The following is a 19,709-nucleotide window of genomic DNA, read 5'->3' as shown; positions in this document are numbered from 1 at the left end:
TAGATTACGAATTACAATTAACGTTTAATCTTTCACCAAACATTAATTAGCAAACAAGTCAGCTTCCGAACCACCAGAAACGTCCACACAGCAGCGTAGCGGTATCAACACGCGAAACACCATCCCTTGCTCAAACATCAACAGAACTTATCATCGCCCGAGACGACGACGTAATAAACAGAATCACACCTTGCCGACTCCTCTGTAACCGTGTTTAGCCGCTCGCGTTCAGTCTTCCGGCGACCTGACTCGTCCACTGCGGCAATGCCACCGGCAACCCACTCAAACTCGTCGTTCATTTGATCTTCACTTAATCACCCAGCACTATACTAGTCCGAATGTGATTTATTAATATCGGCGCACGAAAAAAGAAAAAAATAGTCGATTCTTCGCGTTAGTGAAATATCGCGATCCGATTCCGGTAAGATTCTGTCGAAAACTGAACCCTTTTGGCATAGGAGGTTTTGAATGTGGTTCCGCTGAGTACGCATGGTCTTTTTTGGGTGATCAAATAAAGCTCGATCCATCTTTCGACTGCTGAAACCTTCTTTGGGCTGAATTATTTGGACTATGAAATGAAATCATACCCCATTCCCAAAATAAGCCACAGAAAGGTAAAACTTGGCTAAATGTTGGTCAAATAGTAATGCATCAATTCACGCCTATCTCTCGGTTTCCGATTATCAGTCTATCTCGTCTATCCGCTCGCTATGACTGAGTCAAAGTGGTGAGAGGTAGTCAGTCGTCGGCAGTCCTCCGCTACGCTAGAGGAAGAAGCAGCAGCAGGCGTAAGAGCGAAGTGGCATCGTAAATAGTCGTCGATAGATTATCATAACCAGGACTGTAAATATTTATCAGCTATCCGTTGGTGGGTTGGATGGGACTCGTATGGTTACGAGTGTGATAAAGACCGATGCTGAGAATAAAGAAATGGTTGCGGCGTTTGGAAATTTACATTATCTTGATCTGATTGCTGCACAATGCAGACTATAGCAGTTGACTGATATTCCGCCCCTGAGTGTTTTCTGTATGATGCTGAGAAGAAATGTACTGATCGTTTCTGGTTTTGTAGATGAGAAGTGATGAGCGAGAGAAGAATTTCAGAATTTTTATTGCGTAGATTTTTCGTAGGTTTTCGAAGTAAAATCGGATTTTTTGTTGTTTTAGTCTACGCATCCTTAGATCCGTAGAAAAAGCGTAATTCCTAAGATTTACGGAAATTTAGATCTGGCAACGCGGAGTGGTAAGAGCAGCAGTGTGGATTGGATTTGATTGCATGGATCGGTACGATGTGTGAAGGTTTTATACAACTTCCAATGGTGCGAGGTACAGAATTGCGCCAGCATGCAGTGTATGCGCAATCAAGGATGGGAACACTCACTTGCAAAGAGTTAAACTCACTTGCTATTTTCTCAGTTCAGAAACGTGCAATCAAGAAACGGTGTATGGAAGAATTTTACCTTGTGGTTTTGTCTAAAAATTTTCCGAATAAAGTACGGGTCGCATGCTCATACCAAAGTCGTGACAGAGCTGTGAATGCGACTCTCCACGAGGTGAGTGTTGTTCTAATCTTTAATTTGTTTTTTTTTTTTTCAAAGTTAGCATACTTCAATGCAGCGTTCAGCATCGAAGACAAAGTTGGACTGGGGGTGCACACATTAAAAAAAAACCTAGATTGATCCACCTAGTGATGATAGTGCCTTTCTCGTCGAATATGTACTCAACATTTTTTCCGTCGCCATAAGCCGAAGTTTTCCTGAATCCTGAGAACACTCTAGAACGGAATAAATCTCATTTTCTTCTTTTGTCACAGTGCTCGTTTACTCGTCAATGGGGGGTGGAGTTGATAAATAATAAATGTATTTGATGAAAAAGTTCTCAAACTATTAAGCAAAATCGCTTAAGTTTGATAAAAAAAAAATATATGGAAGATTCTAATTTCACCTTAAAATTGAAAAAAATATTGGTTTATTTATTTGTGCCTTTCCTCAAAATGTTTAATTCCGACCAAAATTTCCAAGGGGGGACCCCTCTGGACTTAAAAGAAAATCGAAATTTGTGTCAGCCTTATTTCGAAAAACAAGAATTTTATCAAAGCCATACCGTCTAACCCCGCTGGTTCGACACGTTTTAATACGACACTTTTTAATTCGTACTGCGACCAGTTTGTCGAATTAAAAATTTACCCCGGTTATTCGATAAAAGTCGTGTCGTATTAGCGGCGTAATACGGTAATCGAATTTGGAACCTTTTGATGGCTCATATTCCGACATTATGTTAAACTTATAGGCAGAGTTGAAAAATATCAAACCTATCAGTTGACTGCTTGACCACCTTCACTAGCACTGGATGCCGATCGTTATCAAGACATTTGCGCATTTTTTTTTCTATGTTTTATTATCATTAAGATTCATGTAAAATTTGACGAAAAAAAGTGCAAGCTAGCGAAATTTCCCATAATAAAACCCATTCAAATTTCAACCGTGTTACAGAGCGCGTGGGCTCAACCAGTTGCATCAAAATTGTTTGCAGTAATTTAAGACGCGAAAGGGGATTGGTGCTATAAAATTAAAATTTTTTCATACAACGTTGATCCATCCTACTGTATAATGACGCCTCAGGAATCTAAAATGGTGTAATTTGACAAGATCGCTTAAATTGTTATCAAATTTTTGTTGTTCCACACATATTAATCGCTTGCATCTATTTTGTTCACCTGCGTAATTTCAGCAATGCATCCAATTCTGATTCTGCAACACTGCCGGTAGTCTTAAATGTGGTCTGAGACTATTTTCTTGTTGCCTGTTTATCTGGTTAACGAACATTTTTGATGATTTGATGTTTCGCATGCATGGGTTTGGTTTAGTTTTTTAATTGGTCACTTCCGACGGGACATCTGGAACCAGTTCCGGAACACTACCGGTTTAGATACGGTATGAAACTATTTTCCTGCTTACCGTTCATCTGGTTATCGAAAAAGACGCTCTTTGATGTGTCACATGCCTGAGTTTGGTTCACCTTTTTAATTGGCCACTTCCGGCAGGACATCCGGAACCGGTTCCGAAACACTACCGGTTCAAACATGGTCTGAAACTATTTTCCTGCTTACCATTCATCTGGTCTTCGAAAAATGCCGTGGTTTGATGTGTCGCATGACTGGGTTTGGTCTACTTTTTTAATTGGTCACTTCCGGTGGGACACCTGGAACCGGTTTCGGAACACAACCGGTTCAGATACGGTCTGAAACTATTTTCCTGCTTACCATTCATCTGGTTATTGAAAAAGCCACTCTTTGATGTGTCGCATGCCTGGGCTTGGTTCCCTTTTATAATTGGCTACTTCCGACAGGACATCCGGAACCGGTTCCGGAACACTACCGGTTCAAACATGGTCTGAAACTATTTCCCTGCTTACCATTCAACTGGTTATCGAAAAATCCGCTATTTGATGTGTCGCATGCATGGGTTATGTTCACTTTCTTATTTGGCCACTTCCGGCGGGACACCCGGAACCGGTTCCGGAACACTACCGGTTCAGATATAGTCAGAGACTATTTTCCTACTTCCCTTTCATCAGATAATCTAAAATGCCGTGGTTTGATGTGTCGCATGCATGGATTTGTTGCATTTTCATATCTGGCCCCTTCCTGGGGTACCGGTCCGGAACACCTAAATGGCCATAACTCCGGAACGGCTAGACCGATCCGAACCATTTTCAATAGGAAACAATGGGACAATGTACCCCGTCGAATGAACCATCGGTGGTTGAAATCGGTTGATATTTACTATCTAAAAATAAGGTGACCTTTTTGTACACATACACACACACATACACACACACATACACATACATACACACAGACATCATCTCAACTCGTTGAGCTGAGTCGGTTGGTATATAACACTTGACCCCTCCGGGGGCTCTATCAAATTTTCGTTTTTGGAGTGAACATATAGCCTTTCGGTACACCTTGGTGTACGAGAAAGGCAAAAAAACATAAAAGGAGGGAATTTAATGGGGAAACTTAGTTCGCGAAAACAGGTTCTGCTCCTGAGCATTTGAGACAGAGATAAGGGGGTTTCTAGGAAGTTTCCGGAGAGCCCAAAGAAAGGGGTTCCTAGGGGATTCAGGGGCGTTTCAGGGGATTTCAAAAGCCTTTTTGGAGATCTCATGGACGTTTCAAGAGAATCGCATGGGGTTTCTGGGGTACCAGGAGGTCTCAGGGGCATTCAAGGGATTTCAGGGTCAACTCAGGCGGTTTCAGGGGGTTTTCAGAGGCCTTCGCGGGGGTCTGATGGGGTTTCAGGGATGGTTCTGCAGAGCTAAGGAACCTCAGGGGATTCTAGGGGGCCTCAGGAACGGTTCAAAGGGTCTCACAGGCATTTCAGAGAGTCTCATGAGCGTTTATGACGGTTTCGATGGGGACCAGTAGATCTAAAGGCCGTATCAACGGAGTCCCAGAGGTTTTCAAGAGGTACCAGGAAGTGTTAGGGGTGCTTCAGAGTATCTCATGGGCGCTTCAGGGGGTCTCAGGGGTGGGGTTGTCGGGAGCGTTTGAGGGGGTTTCAGAGAGAGTTGCGAGAGATGTCACAGATGCTCAAGGGGTCTCAGGGGTGCTTCAGGGGGTTGTGTTCCAGTGCTCGAAGACATTTCAGGAGATTCCAGGAGGAACAAATAGATCTCAGAGGCGTTTCAAAAAGGTCCAAAGAGATCTCAGGGGCTTATCAAGAGGATCCTAGGAGGTTTCAAAGGGGTACCAGGAGGTCTCAGGAGTGCTTCAAAGGGTCTTGAGGGATGCCAGGAGACTTCAAAGGGTCTCTGAGAGTTCCAGGCATATTCCAGAGAGACTCGAGAGCGTTTCAGGGGGTTTCAGGAGCGTCTTAGAGGGTTACAGAGGCTACCAGTCAGGATGTTTCAGGAACGTTTCAGGGAGTCTGAGGGAGAGAACCTTTGGGTCGCTTCAAAGGATCTCAAAGTGTTCCCGGGATGTTCCAGAGGGTCTCAGGAGCGTTTCAGCAGGTTTCAGGGGGTACCCGTAGATTCTGAAACCCACTGGGACTGCTTGAAACGCTTCTGAGATTTCTTGACCTGAAACTTGGCCCCCTTGATACGCCACTGAGAAATCCCTTTACCACAAAAAAAACCTCTTAAAACGTCCCTAATGCGTCCACCTTAAAAGTTCTGAAATCTCCTGAAACTCCCTTGAAACACCCCTGAGATCTCATGATAGCACTTGAAACGCCCGTAAGACGACTCTGAGACCGCATTAAACGCCCCTGAGACCTCATGGTACTTCCTGAAACCCCCTGGGATCTATTTGTAGCGCCTCTGAGATCTTTTGTTACCCTCTAAAACCCCCTGAAATGTCTCTGAGACCCTCTGAAACGCCTCTGAGACCCTCTTGAACTTCCCTGGAACCGCCTGAAACCTGTCGAAATGTTCCTGAGGTGACGCTGAGGCCTCCTGAAAAGACCCTGAGATACACTAAATTCTGTTTTTACGCGATTTTTTGTTCCGCGTAAAAAAAATCGTGTAAAAAAAGTTTTCAAAACTTTTTTTATCGGATCATCCTAAAATTTTGACAGGGTATCAAGGATGATAAGAGAGATCTCTGGTAGAAATTTGAGCCCCATCAAAAGTAAATTGCGACCAGGAGAGAAGAATCTTTCCAAAAACACATCGCGTAATTTCGAGAAAATCGTGTAAAAAAAAATCGCGTAAAATAAAACCGAGTAAAAAAAGATCGTGTAAAAAAAGAATTTAGTGTACACTTAAACGCTTCTGAGACTTTCGCGTACCCCCTCCAACACACTGGGACCCTTTGGAAACGCCCCTGAGATTATCTGGTACAACCCCTGAAACCCCCCAGGATCCCTTCCAAATACTATTCAAATCCCCTTAAACTTCCTCAAATGTCCCTCAAACGCATCTGAGACCTTCTGGTACTTTCTTAGAAAACCTGAGACCCTTTAAAGTACCCCAGAGACCGCCTGAAACCCCTGCGACCTACTTGAAATGTCCCTGCGATCTCGAGTACCGCCTGAAACTCCTTGAAACGCTCCCGATACCCTCCGGAGCTTCCCTGGAACTCTCTAAGACCTCCTGAATCGATCCTGAAACCTTATCGGACTCCCTTGAAGGCCTCTGAAAACCCCTTGAAACGACCTTGAGTCCTCCGCTCCAAAACCCGCTCGAATCGCCTAAAATACCTCGAAGGTCTCCTATCATCAATACCCCCCCCCCCTTGAAATGTCCCTGAACCGCACTAGAGCTCCCTGAGACCCCTTGAAGCGGTTCTGAGGCTACCTGGAATCCCCCGGGAACTCCCGAAACGCTGCTGAAACCCCATCGACCCTTTTGAAAGACGCTGTAAACCCCGTGAAAGTCTGAAACGCCCTCGAGACCTTCAAGTATCCCATTGAAACCCGCTGGGGCCGTCCGAAACAGTTTTGAGATATCCTGAGCATCCTGGAATTCTTATTACATGACATTCCTTTTCAAAATATATGAGAAGCAGGGTTTGTCCCAGTGAGGACGGTGTAACGCCTCAAAACCAAAAACAAGAAGGAACATAAGATTGTGGGCCTTTGATTGCTTCTGTCCTATTCATTGTGACGGGGCTCCCGGTGGAAGAGCATTCCATATTCTCAAATGCTGGATATGTCATAACCGCACCTCCTTGTTTAATAGGGGCTCGGCGCCGGGACACACCTCCTTATCATAGCTGTATCCAGGCTACCCACTTTACTGTACTACATAATCAAATACTTTCATGAATAACCAACTTATTTCCCATACCACAACCACCGATGATTCGCGATGAGGCTAATAATTATTACTCTCCCAGTCCACCAGTTAACAATTACCATTTAACTAAAAAGGCACGTAACTTAGCTAAACCATGTAGAAATAGAAAAAAATCGCTACCACACTGGTCCTACCCCACAACGAAGTGTGCTGGTAAACCACCGCTACCATTTGACGGACGGCAGCATCGCATCGTGACATTCTCCCCCCTTTGTTGGCACCAACTAACACATCGCATCACATCGGATGCCAACCGCTGAAAACCACTGTTTATAATTATTTGATATAATTATCATAATTTTATTAGCAATTTATTCAATTTTCATCCTCACACAGACATTTTGTACCTATAGAACATGTGCGCGCGCGTAGGAGGTTGTGGCACGTAAGTCGATTGGTGAAAAGTCGAATGTTTTAGGGACGTTGAGATTTTGCAAACCGGACGAGGCCAACATTCACTTTATTATGGTACAATTCGATCATGAACCGCTCATTTTTTTTAATTCGCTTGATATTTGAGAGGTTTGTTTTCTTAGAAGCTAGTAGGTACGGTAAAGGTTGGATAATGCGTAATATAGACCCCAATGAGGTCTGTTACCAGGTACTCCTATCGCTTCCTCTTAACATCAGCCAGGCTGCGAGCAACCTAAGGGAAGATCGGGTAATTAACGCCGGTGAAAATTCAAGTCAAAGGCTGACAGGGACAGGGCTTTGATCCGCCAAGAGGTCGGTGCATTACCCGTGTCAACACCGAAGTTCCATCATTGCAGGAAACAGAAACAACCATCCGTAGCATGAAATCGAACAGAGCTCCGGGGGTCGATCGCACATCAGCCCAGATGCTCAAAGCTGAGGGGCATTGATTTGAAATGTTGAAAAATCGAAAAATTCCGAGATTTTTCAATCGCCATTTCGGTTAAATGCACGATATCAAAAAAGGAAAAAGTTGACCACGGAGCTTTAGGGGTTGTGAAACTACAAACAAAATTTCACGAAGATCCGTCAAGACATTCTCGATAAACGGTGTTTTTACGAAATGATGTTTAAAAGATTTTTTATATTGAACGCAAAGAATCCAACTACTACAGTGGTTTTCAACCTTTTCCAGTCCGTGCACCCCTTATGGATTTTTCCAAAACCTCATTTCGAGAAAGTCAACCAGGATTTCGACAATAATTCAACTATAACAACAACGTGGACAACAACATCAATAATAAGCGCAGTACCATTTGGACGAAAGGCGGTAGTACACCACCTGACAAAGCACTTTTGGAAGCAGCTAAGCGTCAATTCGCTGGACCTCCTGCAGTTTTAACCAACAGCCAGTTTATACGATTCAGACAGGGTGAGACTCTCAACCCTTCAATTCAGACGAGTGGCTCCCGACATACAGCAGATGAGTCTTGGAGCATGGTGCAACCGCTATCATCCAGGACATCACAGAGGGACCCGATTTTTCTATACTAAGGACGCAATACTCGCAAGAGGATAATAGTAAGTCAGAAATATGTTTTTCTAGTAAAGAGTATATTGCCAAAATTTTAACCGAATGAAAGGCGCCAAAAAAGTTAATGAAATATATAGGCAGGTAGCCGCTAGTAACTTCTCTGTCATATTAGGTACAGAAACGAGTTGGGACGAAAGCATAAGTAGCGAGGAAGTTTTTGGAAGTCGATTTAACGTTTTTAGAGATGATCGTGACAAAGCAGTATCTAATAAGAAATCTGGCGGAGGAGTATTAATCGCAATTAGTGCCAATTACGAGTCGGAGCAAATTTCAACCAGCAAGTGTAAAGAATTTGATCATGTTTGGGTCAAATCATCAATAGGGAGTCAGGTTCATATATTTGCAACGGTATATTTTCCATCTGAAAATGCTAAAAAAGAGTCACACTTAAAATTTTTCACTATTGCTGAGCAAATTATTTCAAAGTTCAGTCCAGAGACAAATATTCACGTATATGGCGATTTCAATCAACGATCTGTAAATTTTGTTATTGATGACGAAAATGACTCTCTATTGATACCAATTGTGGGAGACAATGAAACACTCCAATGCCTTTTCGAAAACAGTTCAGAAATTGGTCTCAATCAAGTCAATCATATTAGAAAAGAGAATAATTCCTATTTAGATTTACTTTTTACTAATATGACTGATGATTTTTGTGTGACAGAATCATTAAGCCCGTTATGGAAAAATGAAAAATTTCATACCGCAATTGAATTTTCCATTTTCGTACATAGTACCTCGGTCAGGCCTGATGACAATTTTTTCGAACCAAGCTTCGATTACAAAAATGCTAACTTTGAACTCATTAAAAGAAAACTGAACTGTATAGATTGGCAGACTCTTATTCGTGACGCAAACATTGATCAGGGTGTCGATATATTCTATCGTACTATCTTCGATATAATTGAACAGACTGTTCCTAAAAAGCGGAAGAAAGTGAACATACATAGAGTACCTGTATGGTACAATCATGACATAGTAAATCTTAAGAATAGAAAACAAAAGGCTCATAAAACCTACAAACGCAATAGGAACGATTCAAACCTTGCGATCTGTCTGTGATCAGTTAAACTAGTCTATATGTGATCAGTTAAACTTAGAGATTAAAAGAGCACATGAAAGCCATATCAACTAAATTGAAAGCAATATCAAGTCAGACCCTAAATCGTTTTATGAATACGTAAAAGATAAACAAAAATCCAACAACTTTCCAACAAATATGCAATTAAATGAAAAGGTAGGAAATAATTCAGATGATATAAGTAATTTGTTCGCCGATTACTTCCAGAACATTTATACAACTGATGAAAATAATATAAGAGATTACGATTATTTCTCTTTCCTTCCAGAACCGACCGAAGACATTGCAGTAGATAATATATCTCCTATTGAGATTTAACAGCGACTTGAAACCTTAGATCCCTCTAAGAGTGCTGGACCAGATGGTCTACCACCACTCCTTCTGAAGTCACTTTCGAAAGAGCTAGTTAAACCACTTTTCTGGCTATTTAACTCATCTCTTAAGTTCAACTATCTTCCGCATATTTGGAAAGAATCTTTTTTAGTCCCAATTTTTAAATCAGGTAAAAAATCTCATATTAAAAACTATCGCGGAATAGCCATTTTATCCTGTATCCCTAAATTATTTGAATCAATAATCAATGACAAGATATTCTCTCAAGTCAAATGTCTAATAACTTGTAATCAACATGGTTTTTTCAAAGGACGATCAACGACCACTAATCTATTGCAATTTGTAACATTTTCAATTAACGCCATGGATAGAGAGCATTATGTTGGAACACTGTACACTGATTTCAGTAAGGCATTCGATAGAGTTGATATTGCTTTATTACTATTTAAATTAGGTAGGCTTGGTTTCAATCCTGGATTGTTAAAGTGGATACAATCGTACCTATCCGATAGAACCCAAAGAGTGAGACTTGAACATAGCATATCCACAAAAATAATTGAGGTTACATCCGGGGTACCACAAGGATCTCATCTTGGTCCTCTATTGTTCATTTTATTTGTCAATGATGTAGAACAGTGATTCCCAAAGTGGGCGAAATCGCCCCCTTGGGGGCGAAAACGACATCAAAGGGGGCGAAAATTAAAAAATTAGAAATTGGGGGGCGAAAAATGCATCAAGGGGGCGATTTTCCACAAATCATTTTATTTAGATCTTGGACACGAATGCCAGCTTATTTGGTGAAATGTCTTTAATAAAATATAATAATAATAATTTTATTTAGAGTGATTTTGTTGAGAGTTTTGCTTTTTTTTGTCAAGAGGGTGTTTTGTTATTAGAATTGTCTGAAACTTGGTCGAATAATTAAGCTCGATTGGGAAAAAAATGATGTCAATTTGGGATTCAATAGGCTTACTATATCACCCCATGACGAATAGAACACAGTTACCAAAAAATACAATAAGTTTCCCTTCACGGGATTTTGTTTATTTTCAGATATATTCATTTTGAAAACCAAATCTCAACTCAAGTGCAACTATTTCGGAGAAATATTGATTATTTGATCATGTGCTTTTTCTAAGTCATCAGCCATTAACGTTGAAGCATTCGTCATTGAAATCATCGTCATCATCAAACATTTGAAAGCAGTTTTTTCGTTCAAATCAAACAGTTTTGCAACGAAAATGGATTCACTGCATTCCACATGAGGAGTGTAATGCAGTGAATACATTTTCGTGGTCATTGTTTTGAATTACAACGAAAAAACTGCTTTTCTATTTCCGAAAAATGATGACGAATGCTTGAGCCTTAAGTGAAAGCTCCTCAGTTCTCTTCTGAAATAACTTTTTTTTAACACAGCAATGTATTTTTTAGTTGTGAATAATTTGAAAAGTTCACAGTTTAAAATTACTAATTATAAAAAAAAAACCTATGATTTGTAATAATAAATCTACTTAATGTACTTAATACTCGAATACATATTTAAAATTTTAACATTTATGTAAAGAGTAAACATTTTACACTTTTTGATATCTGGTATTTAAAAAAAAGAAGTAATTAAAGAAATAATACTTGTTGATGATCACATGTTTGCAACAATATGATTTGATACATTCCTCATGTTTCAAGAAATACGAAACTTATCTGTACTTGATTCGTCTCAGGTGTGAATTCAACACGCGTTTTTAATGCTCTCATATATTTCAGGATATAGGAAAGCTCTGAAAGTATTTTGAATTTACCAGAGTTTTTCAAACTTCCTGTATTCCAAGATTTTCTGAGAGAATTTTAAACAAAATTTGGGATTTAAACATTTCATTTCAGATGTCTATGCCTTTCCTATTTCTTTGATTTTACAAATATCTCGTTATTCAAAGATGACATTACTCCTGCATATTTAGTAAAATTGCTGAATTTGTCTAACAACTAGAAAGTTTTTTTGTTTACTTTATTTATATTTATTACGGAATCATCGGAGGAATTTGGCACTCTCAGTCTTACAAAATCAAACGATTTATTTTAATCTGCCCGACGTTTCGGCCATGGGATGTGGCATTTTTCAAGGGAAAATTGGTCTATCGTTTTTTTTTTGGCTTCACATCCCATGGCCGAAACGTCGGGCAGATTAAAATAAATCGTTTGATTTTGACTGAGAGTGCCAAATTCCTCCGATTATCATAGTTCTAGTCGTTCGCCAAAAACAATTACAGAATCATCTAATTTTCGATTAAGTATCAATCTTCGTCAAACTTTTGAAATTTCTGTGAGAAAACCAAGACGTCTTTCAAAGCTGAATCCTTAAACCCTACTTTTAATCTTCCTTCTTCGATATTTGAAAATAAGTGTATTTAGAAGTCACATGTCCTTAAAATTCTCCAAAAATATGATTCTGAATATTATTTATTCACGATTTTATATTATAAACTAGCTGTCCCGGCAAACGTCGTACTGCCTGCTTACTATGTTTTTTGACATGCAGCTCTGGAGGCATATTGCCCGAAAAATGGAATTCCAAATTTACCCGATTTTGTTACTTTTACGATAGATTTTCCCATTTTTTTTCGTACGAACACGTCGAAGCCCTGCACGAATGCAACACTGAAAGAATAGTGTCGATCCGTTGGCCCGTTCCCGAGCCGTGACATACAAACACCATTCCATTTTTATTTATATACATATATAGATTTAAACTGGAAGTTGAATGAAAATATAATAAAATTTGATGGTGCGTCACAACATTTTCTAAAAAATCAAAAAATACAGTGAAAATAAGAAGGTTTTGTTCCAGTAACCTACAAAATAGGCAGAATTTGTAGATTTTAATGCAATTCCAAAATTTCGAATCTCATATAAAAAATTGCAAACTTAGGGGGGCGAAAATGTTTTTCAATAGTTTCAAGGGGGCGATTGATCCGACAAGTTTGGGAACCATTGATGTAGAACGTGTCTTGAATCGCCTCAATGTTCTAATATATGCTGATGATATGAAACTGTTTCTTGAGATATGTAATTCAGCAGATCTTGATGTATTTCAAAATGAAATAGATGTTTTCCATAACTGGTGTCAGAAAAACTTGCTTGAAATTAATGTTAAAAAATGCGTTTCTATTTCATTTACAAGAAAATATACGGTTGAACCAACAGCTATTTACCTTAATAAAATACCAGTTGAACGATGTAAGCAGGTTAGAGATTTAGGTATAATTCTTGACTCTAAATAGTGTTTTAATGATCACTACAACAACATCATATACAAAGCAAGTAACAAGCTAGGATTCATAAAGAGATTCAGTTACCATTTCAATGACTCTTACACAATCAAGACATTGTATATTACATATGTTAGACCACTTCTTAAATATTGTAGTATTGTTTGGGCTCCATATCATGAAACGCATATAAATCGTATCCAGCTTTCCACGCTCGCCATAATGGCGGATGCCATAAAATAATTTGACAGTATCTGTGCCCCAGTTGAACTGAAATTTATAAACAATATTCTTAGCAACCCTTGATTCCCATGGAAAATGTTTTGTTGACCGGTAACTACCGAGAAAAATGGCAAGAAATCAAAAAGTGTCCAACAAATAAAATATCTGATTAATTGTCCTTAATAAACATTTTTCTATTTTAAGAAAGGTGACTGAGTAAAATCTTCTTTTTTTTCTACCGTGATTCCGATCGACCACCAAGGATCCCACTTCAATCATTGAATCAACCCAGATCCTGATTGGTGACTTCGGAGGAGTTGCGCAGTCCTAGACGAGGAGTGGCCTTCCGGAATGGGTACTCAAGACCTTCTACCTCCCGGGTCCCAGGGCGTGTTAGTAGAGGAGAGCTTTAGATGTGAGAGTCCTAAAAACAAATATTATTATTGTAGATGAGGGTGCCGACGAATGCGCCGGAAACACCGGTAGGCACCGGTTTTGAACCAGTATCGAATGTGGAAGTCCATAGAGGAGTACATAGATGGATGGGCCGGGCGACACAGTGGAGCAACGGTTTCGAATCACCACACTTGATGAACACGAGAGCTTGACGATGACCCGCGAGACGGCTTTAGGCATCACGAATCGACGGCCTTACCGGAGGCGGAGAGAAGGCGTGAATGCGTGGCGACGTGACAACGATTGTCCACTAGTATGGGACAAACATCAAATTCTCGCTCCAGTCGACTTTTTTTATTCCATTTAGGTCCCATATGAGCTGTGCAAAATTTCAGCGCAATCGGTGAAACTATAATTTAGCGCAAGCGGTTCAAAGTTTTCATGCGATTTACTATGGGAAAAGTTACACTTTCAGATTAAAAATCCCAGTGGTCGTCCGTTGTCTCCTTAATTCAAATCAATCAACGCTTCTTGTAGAAAAATCATTTATGAAACTTTCCTTCGAAGACCGCAAAACGATTGGATGTTTGTGGAAAAAGTTATTGATTTATTACCGATTAGTGATCCAACGAACGGCTTTTTGTTTTGTTTTATTAGCAGCACTGTAGCTGCTGCCTTGGCTGCTGCTGTTTCTGGGGGTGGTGATGCCTCCCGCCACCCCATGCAACAACGGCAGCAGCAGTGCTGCTGATAAAACAAAACAAAAAGCCGTTCGTTGGATCACTAATCGGTAATAAATCAATAACTTTTTCCACAAGCATCCAATCGTTTTGCGGTCTTCGAAGGAAAGTTTCATAAATGGTTTTTCTACATGAAACGCTGATCGATTTGAATTAAGGAGATACAGGGCGACCTCTAGGATTTTTTGGTTCAAAGTGTAACTTTTCCCATAGTAAATCCTATGCAAACTTAGAACAGCTATGGCAGATTATGCACGAATACGGATTCCCGGATAAACTGATTCGGTTGATCAAGGCGACGATGGATCGAGTGATGTGCGTAGTTCGAGTATCAGGGACACTCTCGAGTCCCTTCGAATCTCGCAGAGGGTTACGGCAAGGTGATGGTCTTTCGTGCTTGCTGTTCAACATTGCTTTGGAGGGTGTAATACGAAGAGCGGGGATAAACACGAGTGGGACGATTTTCACGAAGTCCGTTCAGCTGCTTGGTTTCGCCGATGATATTGATATTATTGCTCGTAAATTTGAGACGATGGCGGAAACGTACATCCGACTAAAGAGTGAAGCCAGGCGAATCGGATTAGTCATTAATGTGTCGAAGACAAAGTATATGATGGCAAAGGGCTCCAGGGAGGAATCACCGCGCCCGCCACCCCGAATTCATATCGACGGTGATGAAATCGAGGCGGTTGAAGAATTCGTGTACTTGGGCTCACTGGTGACCGACGACAACGACACCAGCAGAGAAATTCAGAGGCGCATTGTGGCAGGAAATCGTGCCTACTTTGGACTCCGCAGAACTCTACGATCGAATAAAGTTCGCCGTAACACGAAGTTAACCATCTACAAAACGTTGATTAGACCGGTCGTCCTCTATGGGCACGAAACATGGACCCTACGTGCAGAGGACCAACGCGCCCTTGGAGTTTTCGAACGGAAGGTGTTGCGTACCATCTACGGCGGAGTGCAGATGGAAGACGGGACTTGGAGAAGGCGAATGAACCACGAGCTGCATCAGCTGCTAAGAGAACCAACCATCGTCCATACCGCGAAAATCGGGAGGCTACGGTGGGCGGGTCACGTCATCAGGATGTCGGATAGCAACCCGACTAAAATGGTTCTCGAGAGTCATCCGACCGGTATAAGAAGACGTGGAGCGCAGCGAGCTAGGTGGGTCGACCAAGTGGAGGACGATCTGCGGACCCTACGCAGAGTGCGGAACTGGAGACAAACAGCCATGGACCGAGTGGAATGGAGGCGGCTACTATGTACAGCAGAGGCCACCCCGGCCTTAGCCTGACCGGTAAGTAAGTCATATGGGACCTAAATGGAATCAAAAAAGTCGACTGGAGCGAGGATTCATTTTTTCCATACAAGCGTGTCCCATACTATTGTCCACAGTAACAGTCGGGTAGTCTCCGGTGCTTGCTGACACGGATGGCTGTAGAAGTCGTATGGGACCACCGAAGAACGTGGCTTGATGCTTTCGTACTAGACGGGCAGCCCCGGTCACCTTGGAGTTCACAGAGATGGCGGGCAGCTCCAGGGTTCCGCTAAGTTATGTGGTCGACGTGGGTAAGGCCGCGTTGAGAAAATTGATGAAAAATCCTGCAGGATTGGTGGAGCAGAGCTTCGCTGATCTGCCAGTCTCATTTTGGGACTTATCAGAGTCATGGTGGTCTAAACTAGCCTGAAACCTCCAACACTTTCAAAAAAAAAAAAAAAAGAAAGACTTGGCTCGACACTTTTTTGGCCGCCGATTTCATTTGGACGTTGCTGTCTTTAACAAATTTACCGTCTCACATCGTACCAGAATAAAACAAAATGTTACCGTACGACAACAACGCTATCTTCACAATCTACTTAGAATTTCAAGATTTCTTCTGAAAACCCGTGTAGGATACCCATTGATTTTCGTCAAAATATTCTTTGTATCTCCCTGTAAGAAAAAAAAAACGCCTAAATTCTATGATATCTCTGATGTTAGTTATTCTTTCGTTTTTACGGAATCTCCGACAGATGTCGCTTGATTTTTCTTCATAATCCAGAAAGGAAATCCCTCGTAACACCAAATATATTTCTTTATTTAGTAGTCCTGCAAGAAATTGTTATAGATTTCCACATGAATGGCGGAAGAAGGTAAAGATATGACAGAGCCATACCTTAAATTTTCAAGAGCACAAATCTGAAGAACCGAGGGTCGGTTTACGCTCAAAAGTTGATCGGTTGGTCACCATCAGCGGGTAACCAAACGATCAACTTTTCAGCGCAATCCAACTATCGGTTCCCCAGGTTTGAGCTTTTGAAAATTTGAGGTGTGGCACCCTCCTCTACATTAGCATGTGGTGCACTGCCGCACACCATCATCGCCCACCGCCTAGAATCTTCAATAATATTTGTTTTAGGACTCCCGCATCTGAAGCTCTCCTCTACTAACACGCCCTGGGACCCGGAAGGTAGAAGGTCTTGAGTACCCACCCAGTCCACATCTAGGACCGCACAACTACTCCGGGTTCACCAGTCAGGATCTTGGGTTAACTCAATTATTGAAGTGGGATCCTTGGTGGTCGATCGGAATCAAGGTAGAAAGAATGAAGATTTAACTCAGTCATTTTCTTATATTACAAAACCTAAAATAGAAAATAGTTTAATTAGGACAATAAAATCACAAATTTTATTTGTTGGACACTTTTTGATTTCTTGCCATTTTTCTCGGTAGTTACCGGTCAACAAAACATATTCCATGGTAGTCAAGGGTTGCTAAGAATATTGTTTAATAATTTCAGTTCAACTGGGGCACAGATACTGTCAAATTATTTTATAGCATCCGCCATTATGGCGAGCTTGGAAAGCTGGTTTTTTGCTTTTTGCGCTTCGTAAGCTTGGCTGGACGACACTACCTTTGCCCTCTTATGAATCGCGATGTTTGCTAATAAATTTGGTTGGTCTCAAAAAAAGAAGAGAATTTGCCATGATCGCCTTCATCAACGATGTTATATCACAGAAAGTCGACAGCGCAGTTATGCTAGAAAATCTAAATTTTTACGCTCCCACTCGTCAACTAAGAAATAGGAATCTATTTTATATTAAATACCAAAGAACTGACTATGGCATTAATGGGCCTATTAATAGAATGATGTCGTGCTATAATAGTTATTGTGAAGAAATTGATATAACAATGAATAGATCGAAACTTAAACATGTTTTCTTTTCAAGATACACAAGGCAATAAGACAGGTGAAAATAGAAATTCATTGTTTCATTGTTACAGACGTTATTTATTATAAATTTTACTGTACAATTTTGTCTACGTATCGATTGACGACAAATAAATAAATAAATATATAAATAAATTCCCCTCTTCATCGAACAGTTTAAGAACAAAAAAAAAAAATTAACTACAGTTGATAATAAAGCTTTATTCAAAAATGATTTCATTTTTAGTCACTGACAAGCAAAAAACAGTTTTCTGATGTTAAATTCAATGCGAAACTTGCACCTGTACATATTCAGCTGGGAATTCCATCCTTGAAGTTATCGTTGAGAAATCACACTTCAGGTTATCTTCGATGTTCGGTCTATTCCGATACTTCATCTTTATCCGCAGCATCGTGAAAATCCCGATTCGCAAAGGTACATGGTCACGAATGGCAATGACACACGCAAGGTCATTTACACAGAGAAAAATTTCTACTCAGTGGCTGAGTTAGTCTTACTCAGAAATCGAAAAATCCTTTGTTTTCTTACTCATTTTCCGTTAAAAGTGGGACAACCCATTGCCAATGGGTTGTCCCGCTTTTAGCCGAAACTGAGTAAGAAAACAAAGGATTTATCGATTTCTGAGCAAGGCCAACTCAGTCATTGAGTAGAATTTTTTCTCGGTGTACCAAATCTTGGGGTGTGGGCCGCTTATGAAAACTCAAAACTCATATTGGAACTTTTCTTCGAACAGTTCTGTAGTTCGATGAGCTCATCCTGGAATTGATCTGGAATGTTCAGCTGTGTTGTAAGGGTTACGCACCAAGTCAAGATCTCTTTCCTGGACATCAAGAGTTGAAGAGTTTCATTTATTATGGTTCTCGCGAATGTTGAATCTCAATGTTAAACTTTTCTTGAAAATGCATCATGTCCAAATGTTCACATTTGGCTTGGAGTTCAAGAAAAATCTTCACTTCAAATTTGCGATCAAAAAAAGATCCACCACATTTCCCCATGACAACGAACGTACCTTGGTGTGATACAAAAGCATTGATTGGAATATATGTTGGTACAAAGTCTTGTTGCAAAATGCTGAATTTAACAAAATTAACAACTGTAATCATTTGATCCAAAGCGATGCTCAAAGATGTAGGTAGCGTCTTGGAAGCAAGAGATAAATTGAAAAATTTCAATGTTGAAAATTGATGAAAATAATATAATATTCTTTGGTGGGCAATTCCCCCTCCTAGGAGGACGCAATTCCCCCCTCGGGGGGAATTCCCCCCGGTTGAAAACCACTGAACTACTATATGGCACAATTGCTGATTTAACCATGCCGTTTAGCATCATGGTGTCTTCGATAAACCTGTTTGTAAAAATGATCAATCCCCCAAAAAGTGCGATAGAAAATTTACTTTTTTGAATTTTTCAAGATACAAGGTAGATGTATTCACAAGAGTTGTAGAAAATGCTGTTCTGAATAACTTTGTCGAAGACGCCAAATTCGTAACTCCGTTAATTTCAAGATAAGTTACGTTTTTATTCCCGGCGGCCCTCGAAAGTGTTTTTTCCTCAATATTTTTTTTCACTTTTGATTCAACAATTCTGTTCTCACAGTCTCCAATAGGTCAATCATTTTGTCATTCTAAAAGAGAAAATTACTTGTACTTTCGCATTTGTATGAGGTAATTTGCTTGCAATTGTCTATAAAGTAGTGCGGGGCAAAAGTTCGCACCTAACAGTCCCCACAAAATAACTATTAAGCGACAATAATTTCGTTTTTCATTGCTTAACGATTCCCTATCATGTAACCTTCAAAACATAGCACTAGATTTTATCGCAATGCATTTCAGGTTTATTCGATTGCGCTGTTATTTTTTTCAAATTTTGGGAAAAAGTTCGTCCATAGTTCGCTAATGTATACAAATTATTTTGCATCACAACAAAGTCACGCACAAAGTTTGAACATCTAGCTTTGTGGCAAGTGTTGGAAGTTGTTGTAAACAGAACAAACAGCGACGATCACGTCGTACTCAGCATCGGACGCCGTAACAAAAAAGTTTTCGATTTTGGAACGCAGGCCTCTAAAGTTCTGGTAGTAGAAGGTTAAACCACAGACAAACAGACGCATCACTTGGAACAAAATGCGACTAAAG

General features: G+C 40.4%; 2 protein-coding genes across 3 annotated transcripts in view; one reads left to right on the top strand and one right to left on the bottom strand.

Moving 5' to 3' along the window:
* The window catches only part of LOC109423055 (proton channel OtopLc), a 36,159-nt gene extending 35,738 nt beyond the window's left edge, over window positions 1-421 (bottom strand). The window contains exon 1 of the mRNA XM_029852529.2: window positions 190-421. Coding sequence (XP_029708389.1) covers window positions 190-299 — 110 coding nt within the window. The 5' untranslated portion in view covers window positions 300-421. The remainder of the gene's footprint in view (window positions 1-189) is intronic.
* Window positions 323-11,152, top strand: LOC134285181 (uncharacterized). Of its 2 annotated transcripts, XR_009996192.1 has the most exons (3): window positions 323-421; window positions 7,916-10,885; window positions 11,102-11,152. XR_009996192.1 is itself a non-coding variant. In XM_062845447.1 (2 exons), the coding sequence occupies exon 2, from the start codon at window positions 8,357-8,359 to the stop codon at window positions 9,377-9,379; it is 1,023 nt and encodes a 340-aa protein (XP_062701431.1). In that variant the 5' UTR covers window positions 323-421; window positions 7,916-8,356; the 3' UTR covers window positions 9,380-11,142. The 2 variants fall into 2 exon arrangements, 1 of the variants encoding a protein (XP_062701431.1); XM_062845447.1 differs by having other exon boundaries at window positions 7,916-11,142.
* The last annotated feature ends 8,557 nt before the right edge of the window (window positions 11,153-19,709 follow it).

The sequence above is a fragment of the Aedes albopictus genome, chromosome 1 (genome assembly GCF_035046485.1).
Source record: "Aedes albopictus strain Foshan chromosome 1, AalbF5, whole genome shotgun sequence".
NCBI lineage: Eukaryota > Metazoa > Arthropoda > Insecta > Diptera > Culicidae > Aedes > Aedes albopictus.
The sequence above is the reverse complement of the archived record's forward strand: the minus strand, read 5'-3'. Positions and strand labels throughout refer to the sequence as shown.

What these genes read in the sequence shown, in the direction of transcription:
- LOC134285181 (XM_062845447.1), top strand. Translation starts at nt 8,357, where the DNA reads ATGAAAGGCGCCAAAAAAGTTAATGAAATATATAGGCAGGTAGCCGCT.